At 48.3% G+C, this 25,599-nt stretch overlaps 4 protein-coding genes across 4 annotated transcripts; all 4 read right to left on the bottom strand.

Moving 5' to 3' along the window:
• Positions 1-1,629: 1,629 nt before the first annotated feature.
• LOC9266741 (protein DUF642 L-GALACTONO-1,4-LACTONE-RESPONSIVE GENE 2) lies at positions 1,630-3,221 on the bottom strand. The gene is made up of 3 exons (XM_015779643.3): positions 3,000-3,221; positions 2,365-2,862; positions 1,630-2,272 (listed from the first exon to the last, which is right to left on the bottom strand). Exons 1-3 carry the CDS (start codon positions 3,082-3,084, stop codon positions 1,737-1,739), a joined length of 1,119 nt encoding a protein of 372 aa, XP_015635129.1. The 5' UTR covers positions 3,085-3,221; the 3' UTR covers positions 1,630-1,736.
• A 332-nt stretch (positions 3,222-3,553) lies between these two features.
• LOC4336269 (BIIDXI-like protein At5g11420) lies at positions 3,554-5,438 on the bottom strand. Its single transcript, XM_026024591.2, has 3 exons — positions 5,242-5,438; positions 4,570-5,067; positions 3,554-4,472 (listed from the first exon to the last, which is right to left on the bottom strand). The coding sequence occupies exons 1-3, from the start codon at positions 5,336-5,338 to the stop codon at positions 3,934-3,936; spliced, it is 1,134 nt and encodes a 377-aa protein (XP_025880376.1). The 5' UTR covers positions 5,339-5,438; the 3' UTR covers positions 3,554-3,933.
• Positions 5,439-7,421: 1,983 nt separating this feature from the next.
• On the bottom strand, positions 7,422-9,434 carry LOC4336268 (BIIDXI-like protein At5g11420). Its single transcript, XM_015779686.3, has 3 exons — positions 8,948-9,434; positions 8,286-8,783; positions 7,422-8,164 (listed from the first exon to the last, which is right to left on the bottom strand). The coding sequence occupies exons 1-3, from the start codon at positions 9,048-9,050 to the stop codon at positions 7,626-7,628; spliced, it is 1,140 nt and encodes a 379-aa protein (XP_015635172.1). The 5' UTR covers positions 9,051-9,434; the 3' UTR covers positions 7,422-7,625.
• Positions 9,435-21,449: 12,015 nt separating this feature from the next.
• LOC4336267 (BIIDXI-like protein At5g11420) lies at positions 21,450-24,231 on the bottom strand. Its single transcript, XM_015779103.3, has 3 exons — positions 24,024-24,231; positions 22,306-22,809; positions 21,450-22,216 (listed from the first exon to the last, which is right to left on the bottom strand). The coding sequence occupies exons 1-3, from the start codon at positions 24,097-24,099 to the stop codon at positions 21,663-21,665; spliced, it is 1,134 nt and encodes a 377-aa protein (XP_015634589.1). The 5' UTR covers positions 24,100-24,231; the 3' UTR covers positions 21,450-21,662.
• Between the last annotated feature and the right edge of the window lie 1,368 nt (positions 24,232-25,599).

Genomic DNA, 25,599 nt, shown 5'->3' with positions numbered 1-25,599 from the left:
CATGCCATATTCCTATGGGCAGTTATGAAAAGACTAGGCGGCATATTTTAATATTAACAAAGTCATTACGAGCACCTCGTTATCAACCAGTACATCGTCTACCACCAAAAGGATAAATTGCTATAAATGCGAGTATCCATGCAAGTCTATGACTTAAACCTAAACGGATAGGTTCCATCACAAGTGACCTAACTAGTTGAGATCTGCTCATTTCGCATGTAATCTCAAATTTTCGAACACCGGTATTACAATTTGTTTAAAGAAACCCATATTTAATGGAAAATGTCTTGTGAAACCCAGTTACAAGCATGCATGTATCATATTTAATAATAGCCTGTACTATATTCGTAGAAATAAATTGATTTCATTTTTAGGGAAAGTAGACGAGATGGATGCATATTTTGAGTATGCAAATATGAATTTTCTTTTAAAAATTTATTACATAATAATAGAATAGAAGTATTTTATATAAATAAACATTTTAGCTTCAAATATAAAGTACTTAAAATAAATCGTAATACCTTAAATTTTGGGTTTTGTGTCACCGATACCTGAAAATGTAGGCTTCTATGAAATTTACTCTTATTTCAAAGTTGGCGCTATAGCATCTTCAAGGTCAAATCCCTCGCCAACGAGGACAAATATTGTAGGAGCAAAGTGCATCTGTAATTCTGAATCGCTGGTCAGTCTTTCAACCGAGCAGTAAACCAAACTTATGTTTCAAACTATGAGAGGATGAAAAGAGCATTTTTAAACAATTTTGTAATAAAGGGTGAGTTTGGAAGAGCCAGCTGTGGCAGCAGCAGCGCTACAGCTACAAGACTCAACAAGCAAGATTATGCTAGGGGAGCTGCAGCGCAGTGGCTGTGCAGCTACAACCCAGCTGAACCAAACAAACCCAAAAGGGATAAGTTACTGTTTAATTATCAGCTTTGCTGGTCTGCGTGCGCCTGAAAAATTTCAATATGTCAGTTGAATTTTTTTACCGTTGGATTTGCATCACGATATATGCTTTTAATCGGGTCTAATTTTATATGAGTTTTGTAACGGGCTGCACTTTGCCTCAACCCAATAACCCATGGGCTCCGTTGATTGATGAGCGGCTTAATGAGAAAACGAGAAGACTAGAAAAGGAAAAAAAAAGGTCTAGCTATAATTATGGTATCACATTTTATTCTCCTCGCAATCAGTTTTGCTATACATTTGTCGATATTTTTTTTCTCACAATCAGTTTTGCTATACATTTGTCGATATTTTTTTTCTAAAAAATTAACATACGTAAACATAAGATAATTCTAAATATGTAATGTAATTACATCGTAACCTGCATGTAACTGCAATAATGCAATAAGTATGTAGTTTTATATGATGTAACTTTATGCGGTGTCTCCTTTTCACATTACCGAATCAGCTACAGTATTTTTAATGAAAAAATGCCATGGTTTTATGCTTTGAAAATTTGTCGCATACTCACATTTCGCATTCTCATTCTCTTACTCTATACCGTCCGCGTATTTATCTTGCTTCAATGCTTGTGCAATATGTTGATGGGATCGGTCGTTCTTCTATTATAGCGCTAGGTCACCCAGACCCTGTAGCCATACTAGTACTTCAATTTGACGACGACTCTAAGTCAAAGTGTCAACACTTCATACAAATTAGCACCCGATTTTCAAGCGATCACCAGCCACCGCGGAGGCGCGGGTAGCAGACGGCGTAGTGCAACAACGTTAACGTTACAGGCGAGCAGCGCGCTTGCGTACGCTGACGAGGGAGATGTCATCGACGAGAGGCCCGCACAGCGTCCCGTCCGGCTTCGTGTGGTAGTTGAAGCTCTGGAACACCACGCGCGTCAGGTTCGCGACCGCCGCGAACTCGAGCTGGGCGCGCTTGTGCCCGCCCGTGCCCTGCGACTCGTACGGCACCTTGGCCGTGGCCCGCGCCGCGTACGCCTCCACGGCCAGCGAATCCTTGCACCCGTTGCCCGCGTCCCCGACGGAGAACGACAGCCTGTACGACCGCCCGGGCACGGTCGCCACCTCCTGCACCAGCGCGGTCTCCCTGCCGGCCACAAGCTCCACGGCGCGCGCGCCCTGCGGCACCCTGTGGTGCGGCGAGTCCACGTACTTGATGACCTTCGTGTCCGACATGATCATCCACCCCGGCAGCGGCGAGTGCTCGTCCTCGAAGATCGGTGGCACCAGCACGCCCCACGTCGCGTCCGGGAAGATGTACGGCCCCTCCTCCAGGTCTCCGTTTCTCAACATGTTTCCTACATGCCAGGCCAATGAGTGAGTTCATTGTCTCAACAAAAAACTTACTTTTTGTTCGGCGAAGCAGTAGGAACAGATCTGTGACTGTTACCTTTGGTGCGGGGAGGAGGGTAGAGGTTCTTGATGGCAATGGAGTCAATGAGCGGGCCGCACGCCGGGTCCTCCTCCTCGCCGGGGTTGTGGATGGAGAGCCACACGACGCTGTGTTTGGCCCTGAAGGCCCAGGAGTAGGAGTCCCAGCCGCTGCTGGTGTAAACCGTCTGGATCGGGAGCACGCCGAACTCCGGTGTGACGGACATGTTCAGCTTCTCCTTCTGGGCGCAGGTGCGCGCCGCGCTGAAAGTGATGGAGTAGTAAGCGCGCCGCGTCACGCTAAGCCTCTGCCGGATGGTGGCGTCGTTGCCCAATCGCACGGCGCGCGCGCCCTCCGGCACCGCCAGGATCATGTCCTGCTCCCTGTGCCCGGACTCGATGTACTCCACGAACCCCGAGATCTCCCAGTTCAGTATGGCGTATCGACCCGTCACCACCGTGCCGTTCAGCTGGGACTTGTCCGGCCCGTCCTCGAAGTTGCCATTTGGCAACAGGCCTATGATAAAGCATAGATCATGGTGAAATGAAGTCAATCAGAACATGGGAACTGCGTAAATCATCACCGTGCAAATCATGCAAAAGGCTCAAAAAATATTTAACAGAGGAGCGCTGTAGCAGTCTGCGAGATCTCACCATCGGTGACGGCTGAATCGGCCCGAGCAGCCGAGCCGACGAGCAAGAAGAGCAGCGCCACGACGCTACGCGCGCTCCCAGTCATACCGTGGCTCCCTTCTCGCGAGTCGCGAGCTCTCGGCTGCTCCCGACGTCCGACTCTCTGGAGCTAGATGGGATGCACAAGCTTGGTGAGCCAGAGACCGCCAAAGCCGCCGTGCCGTTCTACCACTGTCCACTTAAATGCCGGGCATGGCATACTGGCATGGCAAGTGACACCGACGCGCGCGCGCGCCGGTGCGTGGGTCACGAGGAGGACCGGAGGAATTCGGGCCTCGGCTCTCTGTTTCGAGGCGATCCGAATGGCCACGTCCTGCCAACTTGGGACCTGCAAAGCTGCAGCTGTAAGCAAGGAACAGTGACCGCAGCTACTCACGTGGCATTCCGCCACGAATGGAAGATTCGGCTCCAGTTTCCACAGGGCCATGGCCCATGGCCGGTGTGGTCATGTGGCGGTCCTCGGGGCTCAATCTCTCAACCACTAGCTGTTCTCTGTTACAATATATGTGAAAAAGGGTTCTTTCCAACAAGTTAGAAGTACAATATTTTTTCTACTACTGAAATGGAGTATAGCAGTACAATGTTAAAACAATGCATCTTGGTGTAACATAGTGTATTTTCAGTAGCACTCTACTAAAACTAATGCATTCATCCAGCTTCTAATTTGTAATGAAATCTAGCACAGGCGAAAACATTTTCTGGTGCTCAGATGTCTGAGTTAACCCTCGACAGGCGAAGGACTACATCTGAATCTCAAATCCGTTCGTCTTCCTACTGAGAAAATCCGGTGCAGGAAACTCAATTCAATGATATGTGTATCATCGAACTATACATAATTTCCGACGAACCGGAGAGGCGCAGTACAAAATGAATGCCACGTTGACGTTAGCCTATGTTACAGAAGAAGCCGGCGATGGCTGTGGACGCCGACGACCGACGCGTCGTCGACGACGGGCCCACAGAGCGTGCCGTCGGGCTTCATGGTGTAGGCCATGCTGACGAACACCACCCGCGTCCGCTTGTCCGTCGCCGTGAACTCGAGCACCCCGCGCTTGTACCCACCCCTGCCCTGCGACTCGTACGGCACCTTCACGCTGCCGTGCGACACGTACGCCTGCACGGACATGGACCCCACGCACCCGTCGCCGGCGTCCCCGACGGAGAACTCCAGCCGGTACGACCGCCCGGGCACGGTGCACACCTCCTGCACCAGCGCCGCCTCCATGCCGGCCACCAGCTCCACCGCGCGTGCGCCGCCTGGAACGGCGTAGTGCGCCGCGTCCACGTACTTGACGGACTTGGTGTATCCCATGATCGTCCATGGCGACAGTGGCGAGTAGTCGTCCTCGTCCATCGGCGGCACAAGCACGCCCCACGACGTGTTGGGGAAGATGTACGGGCCTTCCTCGAAGCCCCCATTCTTCAGCAAGTTATCTGACGGGATTTGTTTCACGGAGAACGTATTAAACTACGTAAGGATGCAATTACAGCATTAGAGCAAACTTCAATAGTGACATCGATCTTTAGTTACCTTTGGTGCTTGGAGGAGATTGCAGAGTCTTGATGGCGAACGAGTCGATGAGGGGGCCGCAGGCCGCGTCATCGGTGACGCCAGGGTTGTGAACGATGAGCGACACGTCGCTGCGTCTCGCCTTGAACGCCCAGGAGTAGGAGTCCCAGCCGCTGCTGGTGTACACGGTCTGGATGGGGACCTCGCCGATCTCCGGGGTGACCGTGATGTTGAGGAGCTCGGACTGGGCGCAGGTGCGCGCCGCGCTGAAGGTGACGGAGTAGTGCATTCCCCGCGTCAGGGTGAGCCGCTGCTGGATGGAGGCCTCGTTGCCCAGCCGCACGGCGTACGCGCCCTCCGGCACCGGCAGGAGCATGTCACCCTGCATCTGGCCCGACCCGATGTACTCCACGAACCCGGAGATCTCCCACTGCGGTATCGCGTAGCGCCCGATCACCCTCGTGCCGTTCAGCTGCGACTTGTCCGGCGCCTCCTCGAAATTGCCATTCGGCAGCAGGCCTGAACACGCAGCGTAGAGCACACATGTCAGCGAACTCGCTCGTGCACCAGCTAGTTTCTATCAAGTGTCACTCGCCAAATTATTGACCAGAAATGAGCATGAGAAATTTATCGTGAAAAACCACAACTGTGTTAAACAATTGTTTAAGCTAGCATGGTGTTGCAGGTTCTCACCGTCCATGATGGCCGAAGCCGATCGAGCAGCAACGCTGAGGAGCAAGAGCAGCACCACGCAGCAGGTGCTCCGCACCATCTCTGTTTTCCTTCTCATCAGCTGCCTTCGGGACAAGAAGTACTCCCTATACTCTGAATATCTGATACTCAGCTGTAAACAAGTTGCCGCAGAATTTTGGTAATGGAAACAAGTAGTGCTGCATCACAGTGCTGTGTTGGCACTTGTAGTTATAGAGGAGATGCGTGCTCAGAGAGGATGTAACCTGGATGGAGCTTTTTTTGACGGAAGAACCTGGATGGAGCTAGTGCTGGCAAGTTGGGCACCTTGCTTCCTACGGCAAGCCGAGCAAAACTCACTCCGGATGCACGGGCCGCCACGATCGAGGCGGTTGGCAGGGCATCACTCCGTCCTGAGATGCGGTGGAAATGGAGTTCCTCGGCGTGTTGGTGACTGGGGAAGGCGCGACTGCGTGTTGCGGTGTTTGGCTTGGGGTCACAATGTCACATGGCCATTCCTTTCCCTTCTTTCTCGTTCGCATGGCCACCTGCCATTACAAAACTCCGCCCTTCCCTGCATCTGTGGCGGCGACCTGCGAGGAGGTGACAAACTGCAGTTACTGGTGCACGCCGCCCGATGCGGCGACTCCCGTCGTTGATCCGGGCAAGTGGGGATGACTAGGGCTGAGAAAACGGGCCTCGTGTTGGGTGTACACGTGGTCTGGTCTGCCGATCTGGCCCATGAGGCCGAAATCACTAGCCCAAAAATTTTACTTTCTGCCGTACCGATTAAGACACACTATCACACTGGGTAGTACACAAATGTCGTGGCCCAAATCTGGTTAGATCCACACTATAATGCGTTCATTTGATGCTAATGGCCTGTGTTGCTATTACTAATCACACATGACGATACTGCAGGACCTGTAAGCAACAAGACGGAAAGCAAGAATTTCAGTTAAAAAGATGTAATAATTTTCCTCAATTAATGAAACATATGAAACATTTTCGTTGAAACATTTTTCATCGTGGTGTGCAATATGTGAAACATTCTGTGATAATATAGTGCAACACCGTCCAGTATTTGCAAAAATATAGGATGTTCAACAACACTTTCCTATTTTATACTCTAACATGATACGTTGTATTTCTGGAATAGTGATGGTACGTTAAGCAAACATAAACGGTGTGGATTTACATTTTTAAAGATTTTTATGCACCAAGATATCACATGACAAAAAGTTTACTAGCCACAAATATATTTGACTTTTTAAAGGACCTTGCAACATGTCTATTATTTCCGACCCAGAAAAACTCTATTTCTAATCATCGGTTTATAAACTAATGGTTAGTGTAAACAACCAAAGTGTCCATTGTTAATTAAAAATGTAGTTATTAGTACTATAATAGATAAGTTGTAGGCAAAGAATAAACTTCTTGATTTTGTGAACCAATAAGTAGGTAGGAAGGTAGAAATGAAATTTTGTTTAATAAAGTTTGAGGGCTAGAAATGTTTTTTTAAATAGAAGGAATAATTGTTTATTCCATAGTCTAATTTAAAATGATCTTGACTACTCCCTTCGTTCTAAAATAGACAAATATACAAATATAGCACAAGATGTGATGTATTCTAGTTTACAAATAGACAAGAGTTTGTCTAAATTCATAATACCCTCTCCGTCCCAAAAATATAACAATTTTTAGTCCTCATGATTTATCCCAAAATATAACTTCTCAACCAATATTCTCTTCCCAACCAATCAAAACCCTCCACCATTCACTTTTCACACCTACCTTTACTACTCATCCAATCATAACCATCCACCATTCATTTGTACATATTTTTTTAATAACCGTATATAACTCTAAAACTTTTTTATATTATGAGATGGAGAGAGTATTGTATATAGTATGTTTGTTTATTTTACTTTTTTATATTATGAGACGGAGAGAGTATTGTATATAGTATGTTTGTTTATTTTAGAATAGATGTAGTAGACGTGAAGCTTACCTCTGGGACTACTAATGAAGAGCTTGATCTCAACCTTAAAACATGATTCCAATAATCTAACATAAATGAGTACATTACACTTGTGACTTGATAGTTGAGACAAGTCAAATTCAATCATCTTTTCTACTGACTTCATTTCTTTGCATCCAAACATGGGCCTGGTCATATTCAATATTCGAATAAGCATGTACGGTTATGTAATTACCCCCGGTTTTCTATCAATTGCATCCATAATATCTCACATTTTTTTCCTCGGTAAAAAAAATCATCTCACCCTTTTGGCATAAGAATCATATAAAAGGAATTGAGATATTCCTTCATATGGGACAACTTTAAGTCATTTTAAATTCTAGTGACTTTGACGATAGTAATAATATTACAGAAGGAACCGGCGGTGGCTGTGGACACTGACGAGCGACGCGTCGTCGATGACGGGACCACACAGCGTGCCGTCGGACTTCGTGGTGTAGGCCATGCTGACGAACACTACCCGCGTCCGTTTCTCCGTGGCCGTGAACTCGAGCAGCCCGCGCTTGTAGCCGCCCGTGCCCTGCGACTGGTACGTCACCTTCACGCTCCCGCGCGACGCGTACGCCTGCACGGTCAGGGACCCGGAGCACCCGTCGCCGGCGTCCCCGACGGAGAACTCCAGCCTGTACGACCGCCCGGGCACGGTGCTCACCTCCTGCAGCATCGCCGTCTCCATGCCGGACACCAGCTCAACCGCGCGGGCGCCGCCCGGCACAGCGTAGTGCGCCGCGTCGATGTACTTGACGGACTTGGTGGTCGACAGGATCGTCCACGGGGACAGCGGCGAGTAGTCGTCCTCGTCCATGGGCGGCACAAGCACGCCCCAGGACGTGTTGGGGAAGATGTACGGGCCCTCCTCGAAGCCCCCATTCTTCAGCATGTTACCTGGTTCATTTTGTTCGATTGTTTCATGACTGTGAGCACATCCTTGTATTCAATTTTGTAGAGATGCACACTGATAGCAGCTTTGTGGAGAGGTTAGCACCCGGCTCAATTAATTAATTACCTTTCGTTCTTTGAGGAGGGTTCAGGGTCTTAATGGCGAACGAGTCGATGAGGGGGCCGCAAGCTTCGTCATCAGAGACACCGGGGTTGTGGACGATGAACAACACGACGCTGTGCTTGGCCTTGAAGGCCCAGGAGTAGGAGTCCCAGCCGCTGCTGGTGTACACCGTCTGGATGGGGATCTCGCCGGACTCGGGGGTGATCGTGATGTTGAGGAGCTCGGACTGGGCGCAGGTGCGCGCCGCGCTGAATGTGATGGAGTAGTGCATTCCCCGCGTCAGGGTAAGCCGCTGCTGGATGGAGGCCTCGTTGCCCAGCCGCACGGCGTACGCGCCCTCCGGCACCGGCAGGAGCATGTCTCCCTGCTTCTGGCCCGACCCGATGTACTCCACGAACCCGGAGATCTCCCACTGAGGTATCGCGTAGCGACCCGTCACCCTCGTGCCGTTCATCTGCGACTTGTCCGGCGCCTCCTCGAAGTTGCCATTCGGCAGCAGGCCTGAAAAATACACGCAGCAAGCAGAATGACATATCAGCGATCTTTCGTCATTTTCAGTACTATCTAAGCAGAAATGAGCGTCACAAATTTATCGTGCAACTGATTAACCGTCTAAATCGCATGTACGATCTTAAGCTGGCAAATGTACTATGGAAGGCTCTTACCATCGGTGATAGCCGACGCCGATCGAGCAGCAAAAGCAACGCCGACGAGCAAGAGCAGCGCGACGCAGGGGGTAGTCTGAATCATCTCTGTTTTTCTTCTCATCACCTCTCTGAGCAAGTACTGCTCCTGTTATTACTTGGTTGTAAGCAAGGTGGCAATGGGATTGGACAGCAAACAGGTTTAGAACTGTACAGGAGATTGTGATATGCTGTCACTTAATTATAGAGAACGGATCGGTGTTCAGAGTTCAGACCAGATGTCCAGAACTCCAGATGGACAGCGTGTTTTCTGCAGGAAACCGAGCGAAACGAGCGCCGGATCCGCGGACCGCCACGATCGAGGAGGTTGGCAGGGCATCTCTCCTCGGTTCTGAGGTGCCGTGGAAATGGGGTCCCTTGGCGAGGCGGCGACCGGGGAAGGCGTTGTCTGCGTTTGCCTGGGGTCACATGGTGGTTTGGCTTGCCATTCTGTTTCTTTTGCATGGGCGGCATGGGCGCATGGCTGCTCGCCATTTGAAAACTCCGCCGTCCCCCGCACCAGCACCTGTGAGAAGGGGGAAGCTGCGTAACGGCGACCGACGCGGCGCGCCACCGTCGGTGCGACTAACCCGCCCGTAAGGCTGTCGAAGGATAGTATATGCGCAGGAGCGATGTAGCATCTTAGCACACAAAAACAGGGCCGAAATTACATAGGGGTAATGGCTAAGGCCCATAAATTTCTTGGACCAAATTGGTTTAGTACAACTCTCGTTCACGCATCAAAATTACCATGTCATTTTTCGATTACATGGAAAATACAACACGTCCACGCACCACACTCACACGCTCCAATGATTGTGCTTCCTAACACAAGCTCAGAGAGATGAAGACCAACATCATATCTTAGTCCCACTAAATTCCTATAGAAAACACACTTACGCAACCAGGATTAAACTTTGTATGTGAAGCTATCCACGACTCTGCACCACACTAATGGTGTTTTCCTGAAATTACCACGGTAACTGAAATATTATAAAGATTAATAGCTATTGTTTCTATATGTTAGGTCTAATGATGTGTACAGATTCAAATAACTGTTATTTTGCGAAGTGAGTATATCTTAACTGGTTAGATTGTTTGTGGTGGAACCAACCCATCCATACTCAAGTATTAGACTTGTCAGGGTTACGGATAAGGTATACCCTCCACCCTTGGATATACGTCATGTATCGATATGGTATATCTGCGCGTATACGGACGTTCTCTGTACACGTTAAGAAAATTCATCACGGAGTCCACAGATGGAAGGAGTCCTACTCGGATAGAACTGTGTCGTCACTGTATCGTGTAGGGTCCGATGTCTCTGAGTTCTACTTGGAGATTAACTTGCCTGCGGTATAAAAGGGACCCCCCGGGAGGACCTAAAGCATCGAATCTCACCGCCAACACAACCAACACAGCCTACGAAGTCGGAGCCTACAGGAGCCAAGTCGCCGGGTGATCTAATCGAACCAACTCGACTACGGTCTCGTCGGTATCATCGAGTTCTGCTATTCCCTTTGTAATCTGTGGTTTTCATCATATAATCCCATATTAACTGGATTAGGGCTATCACCTATCAAGGGGCCTGAACCAGTATAATCCCTGTTTTTTGTTTGCTTGATGCCGTACTACGTAGATCCTCGTATCAGCGAACCCCAATACCCTCTATATCCGGTCTACGGGTATCCCCCGTCAACAAGACTCGAAATGGGTGCTCGTATTTGCGACTTATTTTTCTTTCAGTGGTAGGCGACGTTCATGTGGACAACAAGATGTATTGGTTTAGTTTTTTAGTGGTATGCATAAAGATAAGGTGTGCGTGTGCACGTTTATATGGGTGAGTGCGCATATGTTGTGAGCACAAGCGTTTATACTATGTTTAAAAAAAATAAGTGTTTATTTCTATATCCTCAATGCATGTAAAGACTTAAAAAAGATATTCTGTAAAATATTATGCGCTAGTGTTTTTTCCTAAAATCATATCATACCTTTCAAAAGAGCCAAACACTTTGGACAATTGGACTGAAGAAGAGGCTACATACAAATGACCGAGCTAGCCAGTTCAACGATACAGTGTATAGGAATGATGGATCAAATCGAATGGGGAAAACAACAGTAATAGCATGGGGAAAAAAACCAAACAAACAGATGAAGGGATCGAATACGTGTTGTGTGCAGGTTCAAGAAGTTAATTGGCACGCGGAGTAGGAAAGAGCAATGAAAAACGGAGGTTCAAGGGGTCGGAGTTTAAAATTCCGAACCCCTGCTTTCTCGGCGCTGATGATTTGGGGATGATAATTAATGGCATGAAGTGTAGGGTGGTACTAACTAAAGCTCGAAAATTCTTTGATACAAACATTAGCAAAGTTTGGGAATAATGTAATCCATACTGCAATAAGTTGCCCCTCTGAACCCTGAAGTCTGAACTCAACGTAACAAAATGAGTTACACAAATATACACCAAAATCTTTCAACGATAACAACTGATGGTAATAATTACCTTCACTGCTTCAGATGGATATTGTTAGATTTAATTGGGTAATTGATCCATTTAAATCAATTAAATCAAATAAATTCTAAGTCTCATTATGCTAGGAATTCATGTGTATTCATTCTTTTATGGGATATCAATGGGATGAAAAGTTTTGAGAATTAATCCATTTGATTAGGGAATTGGTAACTTATATCAATTAGTCCTAATTGATGGATGGTTGATGGTTGTGTAGTGGAAGATGGTTCATGGCTAGTTGATGACAATTAGTTGCTCTATTCCTTTTCCTATTCCATTGGTAACTTACATCAATTACTCCTAATTGATTGTTGGTTGATGGTTGTGTAGTGGAAGATGGTTGATGGCTAATTGATGAGAATTAGTTACTCTATTTCTCTTCCTATTCCATGACTCTTACTCTTCATCTTCCATTCCTCTTATAAAATGAGAATGGATTTGATCTCCCGCGAGAGAAGTGAGACACACTTTCATCCATTTTCCAACGCTGTTGCTGCTACGGTAATCCCATCCCGACGAGTGTGTGCACACGCGTTGGGAGAGTAGGCCTCCGAAACCACGCGCTGCTGCGACGTTTGCACGGACGGGTGGGTGATCAGTTTTTTGAGGAGCGCAAGGCGCGACTACTCACTATTCATCAACATCTACTTCACCTTCACCAATATGTCGAATACTGGAGATAACAGCAACACTGGATACAAGGAGAAGGAGCCTCCCGTCAATACCAACAGAGGCAATATTGCCTCAAACTCCAGCGGAGGACCATTCTTAGGGTATAACGCTCTTACATTATTTCAATTAGAAGTTTTACTGTTAATGTTCATCGCCATGTCAACATTGTGTTATTATGTGATTGTTGATGCTTATTCTACATTAAGCATGCTCATGTTGATTACATTCACCACTATCACTGGATCAAATCCCATTGTAAATATCATGTTTATTATCTTGTTATTTTGGATTAAAATATGCCGAATTATGACCAAATTTCCAACAATCCAAAAACCTGATAGGTCATTTTCGGTAGTTGGCTTTGCTGCAACACTGAAACCACATGCTTTTGATGGTTCTAATTATAAGAGATGGAAAGCACGTGCACTACTGTGGTTGACAGCGATGCTTCTATGTTTCACGGGGCAAACGATGTGAACCGCCTCTCTCTCCTGAGGAGGAGGCTAAGTTCGAGGTTTCGGATTGCTTGTTCCGTGGAGCATTGATCAGTGTACTCGCTGACAATATAGTGGACGTGTACATGCACATGCCTTCAGGGAAGGACATGTGGGATGCACTTGAGGCCAAGTTCAGAGTTTCCGACGCCGGCAACGAGCTGTATGTCATGGAGCAGTTCTATGACTACAAGATGGTCGATAACCGTTCTGTAGTGGAACAGGATCATGAGATTTAGATGCTGGCAAATGAACTTGAGAACAACAACTGTGAGTTGCCGGACAAGTTTGTGGTGGGTGGCATTATTGCTAAATTGCCACCTTCTTGGTCGGACTTTGCTACTTCTCTAAAACACAAGAGGCAAGAGTTCAGTGTTATTGATCTCATTGGCTCTTTGGGTGTTGAGGAGAAGGCGAGAGCAAAGGAAAACCGGGGCAAAAATATCGAGGGAGGTTCTAGCGCCAATTTGGTGCAAAAGAAGAACCCTCACGCATCCCACAACAACAACAACAAGAAAGTCAAGTCTGATGTCAAACCAAAGGCTACAACCAATTTTAAGAAGAAAGGCAAGGGAAAGGCCAAGGGCGACTGCTTTGTGTGCGGTAAGCCTAGGCATTGGGCCAAGAATTGTCCTGATCGCAAGGACAAGAAGTCTGCCAACATGGTTATTAGCGAGGGCGGAGGAACATCGGGGTACGACAATTTTTTACCTACAGTTCTCTCTGTTTTTCATTCACCTGATTGGTGGGTTGATACTGGTGCTAATATTCATGTGTGTGCTGATATTTCCCTGTTTTCTTCTTATCAGGTCGGGAGAGGTTCCTCCTTGTTGATGGGAAACGGGTCGCTTGCGGCTGTTCATGGTGTTGGTACGGTCGATCTGAAGTTTACTTCGGGAAAGACCGTATAGCTGAAGAACGTGCAGCATGTCCCTTCAATAAAGAAGAATCTAGTTAGCGGCTCTCTACTGTGTAGAGATGGTTTTAGACTTGTGTTTGAATTCAATAAATGTGTCATATCTAAATATTGAACTTTTATTGGAAAAGGTTATGACAACGGAGGTCTGTTCCGTTTTTCTTTGGATGACATGTGTAATAATAATAATAATGTTGTGAACCATATTAGCGAGAATGATGAGTCCAATGTGTGGCATTCGTGACTTTGGCTAACATGAGTTTAATTCTAAAATTCACTTTGGTCAAAGGTTCCAAGTGCCATACTTGTGTTCAATTGAAACAACCTTGCAAGCCTCACAAGGCATCTGAGGCGAGAAATTTGGCACCACTAGAACTAGTTCATTCCGATCTGTGCGAAATGAACGGTGTGTTGACTAAAGGGGGAAAGAAATATTTCATGACACTGATAGATGATTGCACTAGATATTGCTATGTGTACCTATTGAAAACAAAGGATGAGACATTGCATTACTTTAAGATCTATAAAGCTGAGGTAGAAAACCAACTTGAAAGGAAAATCAAACGGTTGAGGTCTGATAGGGGTGGAGAGTATTTTTCCAATGAGTTTACGTCCTTTTGCAAAAAGTTTGGAATTATTCATGAGAGGACGCATCCCTATTCACCCCAATCAAATGGGGTAGCCGAAAGAAAGAACCGCACTCTAACTGAGATGGTGAATGCCATGTTAGACACTGCGGGACTTTCCAAGGAATGGTGGGGTGAGGCAATTTTGACTGTTTGTCATGTCCTGAATAAAATTCCAGTGAAGCATAAGAAAGTAACACCATTCGAAGAATGGGAAAGGAAGAAATTAAATCTCTCATACCTACGCACATGGGGCTGCTTGGCCAAGGTAAATATACCTATAGCCAAAAAGCGTAAACTTGGACCAAAGACCGTAGACTGTGTTCCTTGGTTATGCTATCCACAGCGTGGGCTATAGGTTCTTAATAGTAAACTCTGGAGTACCCGACATGCGTGTTGGTACAATTACTGAGTCCAGAGATGCCACATTTTTTGAGAATGAATTTCCCATGAAAAATACACTTAGCACGTCTAGTCAAGAACCTGTTTTACCCCATGAGCATTTTGCACCGATAGAACACAATGATCAAACGGCTGAGGAAAATCCTGAGGAGGATAACATTGTAGCAACTCGAAAGAGTAAGAGACAAAGGACTGCAAAGTCTTTTGGAGATGACTACATTGTATACCTCGTGGATGACACTCCAAGAACCATAGAAGAAGCATATTCATCTCCTGACGCTGACTATTGGAAGGAAGCGGTACGCAGTGAGATGGACTCAATTATGTCTAATGGTACTTGGGAAGTCGTTGAGCGTCCATATGGGTGCAAGCCTGTAGGATGCAAATGGGTTTTCAAGAAAAAGCTTAGGCCTGATGGTACAATTGAAAAGTATAAGGCAAGGCTTGTGGCCAAGGGTTATACCCAAAAAGAAGGCGAGGATTTTTTTCGACACCTACTCACCAGTTGCCCGCTTGACCACGATTCGAGTACTACTTGCTTTTGAAGCCTCTCATGGTCTTCTCGTCCATCAAATGGATGTTAAGACAGCTTTCCTAAACGGAGAGCTAGAAGAGGAGATCTATATGGATCAACCAGACGGATATGTACTAGAAGGTCAGGAGGGAATGGTGTGTAAACTGTTGAAATCCTTGTATAGCCTTAAGCAAGCACCTAAGCAATGGCATGAGAAGTTTGACACAACACTTACATCTGCTGGCTTTGTTGTGAACGAAGCTGACAAATGTTTGTACTATCACTATGGTGGGGGAGAGGGAGTGATCTTGTATTTATATGTCGATGACATATTGATTTTTGGAACCAGCCTCAATGTGATTGAGGAGGTTAAGGACTTTTTGTCCAAAAGCTTTGAAATGAAGGATTTGGGAGTGGCTGATGTTATTCTTAACATTAAGCTACTGAGAGGAGATGAGGGTGGGATTACACTCGTGCAATCTTACTATGTGGACAAGGTTTTGAGTCGCTTTGGTTATAGTGACTGCAAGCCAGCTCCAACTCCTTATAACTCCAGTGTGCTATTAAGGAAAAACCGAAGAATAGAAAGGGATCAATTGAGATACTCCCAAATCATTGGTTCATTGATGTACTTGGCTAGTGCAACGAGGCCTGACATCTCATTTGCTGTGAGCAAGCTGAGCCGGTTTGTTTAAAATCTGGGAGATGATCATTGGCAAGCTCTGGAAATGGTCATGCGCTATCTAAAGGATACAACGAGCTATGGAATTCACTATACTAGTTACCCAAAAGTACTGTAAGGGTATAGTGACTCAAACTGGATATCTGATGCTGATGAGATAAAAGCCACAAGTGGATATGTGTTCACACTTGGAGGTGGTGCTGTTTCCTGGAAGTCTTGCAAGCAGACCATCTTAACGAGGTCAACAATGGAAGCAGAACTCACAGCACTAGATACTGCCACAGTTGAGGCCGAGTGGCTTTCGTGAACTCCTGATGGATTTGCCGGTGATTGAAAAACCTGTGCCAGCTGTAACGCCCCGATTTTTGTTCGGGATTAAAAATCATTTAATAATGCATTTTCTAGAAATTAAATAAAAATTAAAGCAATTTAATCAAGTGAAATAATGGGATAATTAAAATTTTCCCTTAAAAATCATTGGCCGAGAATATTTTGCAATATTCTTTGTGCCCTAAATATTCTCTGAAATTTTCCCGTGAATTTTCGGAGCTCAAGAAATAATTATAATAATACAAAGTTCATTCAATCAATTTAAATAAAGAAAAAACAAATTAAAATTTCATCCTCTCCTTTTGGGCCGTTTTCGGCCCAATCCACCCCTTCCTCCATCCCCCCCCATCCGGCCAGGCCGGCCTCCTTTTCCTCCTCGGCCCGCTCGGCCCTCTCTCTCAAAGTCTGCATTCCCCCCCAACCGGTCTCCTCTCTTCCTCTGGCTGACAGGTGGGACCCGCGGCCCCACCTGTCATCTCCTTCCTCCAGGCACTCCGCCGGCAACCGCCATTACCGCCCGCGCCGCCCACGTCGCCGCCTCTCCCGCGCGGCTCCTTTTCCCGCGCGTGCGTGGGCGCGGTCTCCGCCCACGTCCGCGCCGTTCTTCCCCCACTCCCCGTGAAAACCGCCGCCACCCCGAGCCCACTCACCCACGTCGCCAGCGCCCCTTTTCCCCTTCAAATCTGCCACCAACCGGCCTCCCCGTCGACTCTCGAGGCTATAAAAAGCATCCCCGGCCTCCCCTCTTCCACTTTCCCATTTTTCCTGAGCTCCCCGCGCTCTCTCCCGCTCTCCCCACGCGAGCCCAAGTGTCGCCGCTCACCAGCGACCCTCCAGCCGGCTGCTGCCGCCGCTGCCGCCGTTCCTGCGCCGCGCCGTTTGCGCCGCCGGCCTCGCCGCGCGTTGCCGCACCCTGTCCACCGCTCCGCTTCCGCAATAAACCACCCGGGCGCCGGTTTCACCGTGCACCCGAGTCACAGCCGCCTCTCGTCGCCTCGAGTCGCTCGCCACCGCCACCCCCATCGCTACCGCGCTGCGCCGCCACCGCCGAAAGGTTCGCTGTGCCTGGCTACATACCGGCATCCGCTTCGTTTCCCTAAATCGCCACCGTAACCACCCCTCCACCGTCGACCCGAGCCACCACCTCCGTGTGCCGACTGCAGCTGCGTCGTCCCGCTGCTTTGGTCGTCGCCAACCCACGCCGTCGCCTCCCTCGGCTCCGCAAGGACGAGGAGGTCCTCGGCCACCGCTCCCTGTCGCCCGAATCCTGCCGGAACTCCACCTCCATCGCACACCGGTGAGCACCCTCTGTTTTTCTTTCTTCCGGCCGGTGATTCACGCCGCCGGGAGTCTCCTCGTGCCTTCCTAATCCCGCCATCCCCTTCCCCAGGTCCTGCTGGCCCTCGGCCGTACCTCCGCAGCGGTCGGGAGTCGTCAGAGCGCCGTCCCCGACCCCAACCCGAGAAGCGCCGCCGCCAATCCTCGTCGTCGGCCGCCTTCCCGCCTTCGCCTCGCCGTCTCCGCCGTCTCGGTGAGCCCCTCTCCCTTCCCCGCCGCCTCCCGTGTGTGCCGCCGCCTCCAGCGCCGCTGCCGCCCGCTGCCGGCGACCATCGGGTCGAGCACCGCCGCTTTCCGGTCGGTCGCCGCCGCCCTGCTCGCCCACGGCCGCCCGGCCCCTTTGCCGCGCCGCGCCTGCCCGTGACCTCTCGATCGGCCGCCCTAGCCGATCTGGGCCGTCCACGTGGCCTCCCTGTGCCGCCCTGCGTGGGTGCCCTCGTGGTGCCACGTCGGCGCCACCTCCGCCCACCCGTCCGTCGTGGCCGCCACGTGTCTGCCACGTGGTGCGCCCGCGGACCAGCGCGTGCGTGGACTTGGTCCACGGTGCACCCGCCTCCCTTGAGTCACCGACGGGTAGGGCCCGCTTGTCGGCGCCATCCCTTCCTCTCGGCTGATGCCATAAAGGATTTAATTGCGCAATAAATCGATAATAATTCTAGAAATTCATTAAAATGGCTCAAAACTTCTAAAATCCATATCTAATTCATTCGAGCTCTCAAAACTTCTAAAATCCATATCTAATTCATTCGAGCTCCAAATTGAGCCATTCAACTTGCAAAATTCATCTAAAATTGAGCTCTACATATTTGTTTACTTTTCATGTACTGTTTCCTTGGTTTTTATTAGAGTTTTTCCTCGTTTTGTGTGCCAGCGTGTAGAATCCGTCGTTTCGGAAGATCGCGGTCGCAATGATAAGAGTTCGGAAGATTGTTTGAAGAAGCAAGGCAAGTCACACATTCCCCTTGAGCATGTTGATCCAAATTTATAAATGTTTTATTGTTTGCAAATAAATATGCTTCGTTTTGCTAATTACATGGGAATAGGGTTTACCTATCTGCTCGCTTGTGCCATGTTATTTGATATCTGTCCTTTGTCAATCTTGGGTGATAAATCGACTAGCTTGTGTTACTTTGATGACCTAGCTAGAACTATATGCTTAGCCATGCTTAATTACCACTAGCTCAGTAGATGGGATAATTGCAGTATTAGACATGTTAGTATCATGATGAGCTGCGTGCTCGAGACATCCGGCCATGTTTCATGGTCGTAATTATCCAACTAAAATACGACTGAATGGTGGGCTGTGGTTGCATGATTTTGCTGGTCGCACCCATGGCAAGTAAGGACCGGTTCGCGGGATGCACTGGAAGACATACAGCGCTTGCCACAAGCGGGAATGGGTAACTGCCTGACTTGAAGTATAGCTTTTCTCTGGCTGACGCATCCAGGCAAGGGTGGCGTGATGGAGCGGGGCGGGCCCTGCGACGGCCTCTGTCACTTCCGGATTTACCTAGGCACGAGAGGGGATTGCCCGCTACCTGCTGGGGGCGGGGGTGAAACCTGAGGTGTGGTGTGCTTGGTCAGAGCGGGTTATATGAAGTGTCTTGTCACAATCACTCGGCATGGTGACGTGTCCGGCCGGGCACGGTGACATGCCGGTGGATTGTGTCTTGTGGGTACAGTTGTGCACCTCTGGGCAGAGTAAAACTATTCGAATAGTCATGCCCGCGGTTATGGGCGATCGACCAGAATCACCGTGATTAGTCTCACACTTAATAAATCGACCCAATGCACTGTAGTTCAGGTGGGTTGGTTGGGCCTGTTCAACGTGGTGTAGCTTTAATCAGTGGAGATTTAATATTACTTTAATTACTCAACAGTTTTACCGTTTTGCTCAATAAAATGTTTTACAATCGCCTTTATGCAAATAGCCGCAAGCCATCCTTGTATCCCCTTGCACGTCTGCATCATTGGTGTGGCTTGCTGAGTACGGTGGTTGTACTCAGCCTTGCTATTATTCCTCCTTTTCAGAAGTGTAGTGCTTCTGAGCTGAAGACGAAGTTAGAAGACCAAGGCTTAGACCCCAGTTGAGTTTTGCCTGTGGAGTGGAGCTGAAGCCTCGCTAGGATCGCCTTTTTCCGCTGCTGCTGCTTTTGTTTCGGTGTGAGGACTAAGTATCTCTTCTGTAAGTATTTTACGCTTTATTTACGTTTGGAACTGTATATTACTTGTCGTTTTGTGTACCCTGGCTGGTCCTGGACAGGGATTTAATACACAAAATAGTCTAGAAAGTTGGGCTAAATTTCTGGGCGTGACACAACTATCCTAATGAACTGTGATAATCAAACAGTGATTATTAAGGTGAACAGTTCGAAGGACAATATGAAGTCATTTAGGCATGTAAAGAGAAGACTGAAATCTATTAGAAAGCAGAAAAACTCCAGAGTGATAGCACTGGACTATGTCCAGACAGCTAAAAATCTAGCAGATCAGTTTACCAAGGGGCTACCACGTAATGTGATAGATAGTGCATCGAGGGAAATGGGCTTGAGACCCACTTAGAGTTGCACAATAGTGGAAACCTATCCATTGTGATCGGAGATCCCGTGAATTTGGATGGCGAAACAAACTATTGTGTAACCGAGAGAAGAGACCCTTAAATGGGCTCATTTTCATGATGTACTTCTCTTCTATTCTGTATGGTAGGATGGCGTATGCCTCAATGTGTTCCGAGTGGCTTTCATTAAGCAGAGATGTTGACCTGCAGAATATCTTAGAAGGAACACAACTATATGAGTTCGACTGCTAGTCACAGTCTATGAGATTTGGGTGATCTCTAGATACTCATGAAAGGCCTGAAGTATGACTTATAAGCTCCAACCCGAGGGAATACTAACGGTTGCCTAGTATCAGTTATGGAATTGAGTGAAACCTAACTGCACAAGACTGACAATTCAAGGCATAGTCCATTGTTCAGTTGTGGTCAGGTGTAGCTCCTTTTCTAGGTGAAAGTTCAACTTAACAGTCTTCACTGAAACACTGGTATATAAAAGCTGCTATGGAATAAAGAGCATTCTCATGAGCCTTGGAATTTGGTGGGGATTGTTAGATTTAATTGGGTAATTGATCCATTTAAATCAATTAAATCAAATAAATTCCAAGTCTCATTATGCTAGGAATTCATGTGTATTCATTCTTTTATGGGATATCAATGGGATGAAGAGTTTTGAGAATTAATCCATTTGATTAGGGAATTGGTAACTTATATCAATTAGTTCTAATTGATGGATGGTTGATGGTTGTGTAGTGGAGGATGGTTCATGGCTAGTTGATGACAATTAGTTGCTCTATTCCTCTTCCTATTCCATTGGTAACTTACATCAATTACTCCTAATTGATTGTTGGTCGATGGTTGTGTAGTGGAGGATGGTTGATGGCTTAATTGATGAGAATTAGTTACTCTATTCCTCTTCCTATTCCATGACTCTTACTCTTCATCTTCCATTCCTCTTATAAAATGAGAATGGATTTGATCTCCCGCGAGAGAAGTGAGACACACTTTCATCCATTTTCCAACGCTGTTGCTGCTACGGTAATCCCATCCCGACGTATGTGCACACGCGTTGGGAGAGTAGGCCTCCGAAACCACGCGCTGCTGCGACGTTTGCACGGACGGGCGGGTGATCAGTTTTTTGGGGAGCGCAAGGCGTGACTACTCACTGTTCGTCAACATCTACTTCACCTTCACTAATATGTCGAACACTGGAGACAACAGCAACACTGGATACAAGGAGAAGGAGGCTCCCGTCAACACCAACGGAGGCAATATAGCCTCAAACTCCAGCGGAGGACCATTCTTGGGGTATAACCTTCTTACATTATTTTAATTAGAAGTTTTACTGTTAATGTTCATCGCAATGTCAACATTGTGTTATTACGTTGATGCTTATTCTACATTAAGCATGCTCATGTTGATTACATTCACCACTATGCTCATGTTGATTGTAAATATCATATTTATTATCTTGTTATTTTAGATTAAAATATGCCGAATTATGACCAAATTTTCAACAGATATTTCGAACATCACTCTCAAACAAAATGAAACAAATTCGAAGAAAGGTCGACTGCTACTCCCAGCACAGTCACATTCCAACGCGCCATGCGAGTACATGTGACCGGCCGCGAACTGCTCCGTGTAGCGCAACATTTCAGAGACGAAGCAGGCGGCGAGCGGGCGGCTGCTGCTGGGACACGCACACGAGCGAGGCGTCGTCGACGACGGGCCCGCACAGCGTCCCGTCCCACTTGGTGATGTACGTCGAGCTGACGAACACCACCCGCGTGGTGTTCGCGACGGCGGCGAACTCCAGCGACGCGCGGGTGTGCCCGCCCGTGCCCTGGGAGCTGTACGTCACGGTCGTGCACCCCTGACCCGCGTACCCTTTCACCTGCATGGAACCCACGCAACCGTCGCTGGCGTCCCCGACCGAGAACTCCAGCCTGTACGACCTCCCCGGCACGGTGCGCACCTCCTGCATCAGCGCCGTCTCGAGCCCGGACACCAGCTCCACGGCGCGCGCGCCGTGCGGCACGGTGAAGTGCGCGGAGTCGACGCACTTGACGGCCTTCGTGTCCGACATCACCATCCACCCCGGCAGCGGCGAGTGGTCGTCCTCTGAGATCGGCGGCACCATCACTCCCCACGCCGCGTTCGGGAACATGTACGGCCCCTCCTCGAAGTCCCCGTTTCTCAGCATGTTGTCTGCTCGACCAGTCAAGTTTCGTCCGTCGTCAGTAATCGCAAAAGGATCGAACATCATAGCTAGCCGCATGTTCGACGATGCATCTTACTCTGGGTGGCCTGAGGAGGGTACAGGGTCTTGATGGCGACGGAGTCGATGAGCGGGCCGCACGCGGGGTCGTCGTCCTCGCCGTGGTTGTGGATGATGAGCGACACGAGGCCGCGCTTGGCCTTGAACGCCCAGGCGTACGAGTCCCAGCCGCTGCTGGTGTACACGGTCTGGATGGGGAGCTCGCCGGACTCCGGGCCGGGAGCCACTGACACGTTCAGCTTCTCGGACTGGGCGCAGGTGCGCGCGGCGCTGAATGTGATGGAGTAGTACATGCCCCGGGTCACGCTGATCTGCTGCTCGATGGAGGCCTCGTTGCCCAGCCGCACGGCGTGCGCGCCCTCTGGCACCGTCAGCAGCATGTCGCCCTGCTTCTGCCCGGACGAGATGTACTCCACGAACCCGGTGATCTTCCAGTACGGGATCGCGTACTCCGCCATCACCCTTGTGCCGTTCATCTGTGACTTGCTCGGCTGGTACTCGAAGTTGCCGTTGAGCAGCAGGCCTGCATTGTGCATGAGTGACATGACTCGTGTAAGCAAATTCTAGTTTTTGGATCGTGCCAGGTTGCTCTTCAGAGAGTACTTGGCACGGTTATACTGAACCAGTTAAGTCGCGCTGATATACTATGATAAACCAGTGGATCATGACGATTTCGAATAAGTTATAACATGTTATGGTAACAAAACATTAACATGCATCAGCAAGCAAGTGTAGATGACTGGCTTATCACTACTTCAGGCTTTACCCATGCTTGTAAGTTGTAACGGCCGCATGGTCCCATGTTTTCACCATGATCCACGAGACGGCAGTTGAAACTTGAAAGTCGTTCTTGTTTCATGTTAGGATTATGGAATATTAAGTAGCATCTAGGTCTCACGTGATGAGATTCTTTACATCAGTAAATTACTCTAACTCATTCTAATATTTTGCAGTTCTTTGTGTCTGAACAGAAGACCTACGCACGTGACAATGCAGAGATTTGATTTGATTTCTGTGTCACCTTAACTAACAAGTCAGCGCTGGCATTTTTGGGATTAGTGATACTCTAATTAAGAAGAGTGCACACGGATATCATTTCAATGAATAAGAAGCTGCTGTCCTTATTTCTATACATTGTCTAGTTTCTAAGCTGGGGTTCATCCTCCCTAAATGATTACTTAGTTCTAGTTATCATAGCAAAATGAGAATGTTTCAGATAAGAACTACCCTACATTGCCTTCCTAAATGAAAGGAAAATCTCATCTGTTCTATTTTTTTAGATAGATAAGGGAGAAAACCTGATTGAAATTAAGAACTAGAACTAATGAAACGGAAGTGACCTTATCATCCATTGCTATAGCTAGGGGACCAATTCAACTAGAAATTACTAACTCTTCTTCTTCTTCAGGCTGCCTTAGTCAATCGAAAAGACAGTTAAAATATCATACATTTTGGTTTTATCTGCAAGGAAGTTTTGCAGGTACAGTTCGATAGTTTTACTAACAGGCTAGCTGCTTAACTGAATGACCGAGAAGTAAGAACATCATGACAATAACAACAGGGATTACTCTTCAGAGTACTATCTAGTTCATGGCAAAGAATTGCCACCTAGATAGTGGATGGCAAATTACTCCTAGGAATCTTGCGGAAATTCCATAGGAAGCACTGAAGCAAGCTAATATGGTTCAGGAGTAAAACTGTAAAAGTGCATAATGCAGCATTATCTGACGCTCTCACCATCGCCGGCAGCTCGAGCAGCCGTGGAGACCAGCAACAGCAGCGCGACAACACTCGCGCCATTATAGAACGCCATCTTCGATTCGGCTGCTCTGTCTTCTCCTCGGTCACAGCTAGCTCTGCCGATTAATCTCTGGAGTTTTGGGGTTTTCTTTTTTCTTTTTTTGCGCTCTCTCGAGCTGCTAGCTCTTACCTGGGACGGAGCTTAACCGGGACGGGTGCTGTACTGCTGTTGCCTTGCATTTATAGGTGACGACGCTGTACTGCGTTAGCGAAACCGAAGCCCATGGGCTATCGCCTATCGGGCTATGCATGCATGCCTCGGTCGCCGCGGGCAGATTGGGCGCCGCGCGACGCGCCGGGTCGGCGTGCGGGCACGCTAGCGACTCCCTGTACTGTACTGTCCCTGATTCGATCTGACGATCGTTTGATCGATCGCGTGGACGCGAGTAGCAAACAACCGGGGCAGAACGCAACCGGCTCATGTATGCGATCACGTGCAGCATGCCCCGTATCGCATGGCCGTTGCAACGGAAGGATTCCTCTGTTCGGCCTGTTCCCTCGGCCGGCGTTACGTGGCGGCGCGGGGGGGATTAAGCCCCCGTCGGTGTTTAGTTTTTTCTCGTTTAGAGGAAGACAGGAAGTGGGTGCGTCCTTAATTTGCCGTGTCGGCTCTATGTTGTTTGTGCATGAATGCTTTTTTTTTCCCCTTTTGCGATTATTAAGAGATGGGGTTTTTTATTGTTGATGGGGGGTACTTGATCGATGATCAGGTTAGTGTTCACGTGGATCTGATTTGCTAGAGTGGCAGCATCTACGACTTGTAGTCCGTCAGTTTCGGTTTGCCGGCTGTCAGCTTCTATGCTGCTAGTTAGTGCTTTGTGGAGGAATTAAAAAAGATCAGGCATTCAACGTCTTTTATCGCCCAAAGTGTATCTTCAGTCTGCACATGCCGCTGGTCAAATTTTGGTGCCAAGCTGCCAACTGGAAATGCTGTTTGGCGATCGCTCGCCCTAGGGAGGGGGTAGCAATCATATTCGCTCCCACCTTCCCCTCCCTCCTTCTACCTGTTTCCTTTTTTGGCATCGCATTTGTCGGAGAATGAACTCCTCCACCAGGGAACCATGAGGCCCCCCTTTGAGAGTTCGGCCGGGGGCAGCGGGTGAGATTCGAGGGCTTGGTGAGCAAAGCTGTGTGATCTTGAGGGGGTTCAATCCCCCAAAGACGATGGGACAAAAGGGATTTATACAGGTTCGGAACGCTGAGAAGCGTAATACCCTACTCCTGTGTTTGATTGATTGAGTGGAGAACACAAGTGTTTGGGGTTGCAAGACTCAAGCGCCCGTTCGCTCGGAAGTTCCCCCCTCTTACTAGGCTTGGACCTCCTTTTATATCTCAAGGGGTTACCACATAGGCCCAACACCCTAACTTCGTCGAGAAGTATTACAATATTTGCATTAGATGCATGTCTTGTTCCTTAACTTGGAAGCCGCATACACGTCGCCTCGGTCGTGGGGCCTACCACACCATGCCACCTGACACGGGGGGCGCCCATGTCATTCACCATTTAATGGGT

Source organism: Oryza sativa, chromosome 4, assembly GCF_034140825.1.
Source record: "Oryza sativa Japonica Group chromosome 4, ASM3414082v1".
NCBI classification, from domain to species: Eukaryota; Viridiplantae; Streptophyta; class Magnoliopsida; order Poales; family Poaceae; genus Oryza; species Oryza sativa.
The sequence above is the reverse complement of the archived record's forward strand: the minus strand, read 5'-3'. Positions and strand labels throughout refer to the sequence as shown.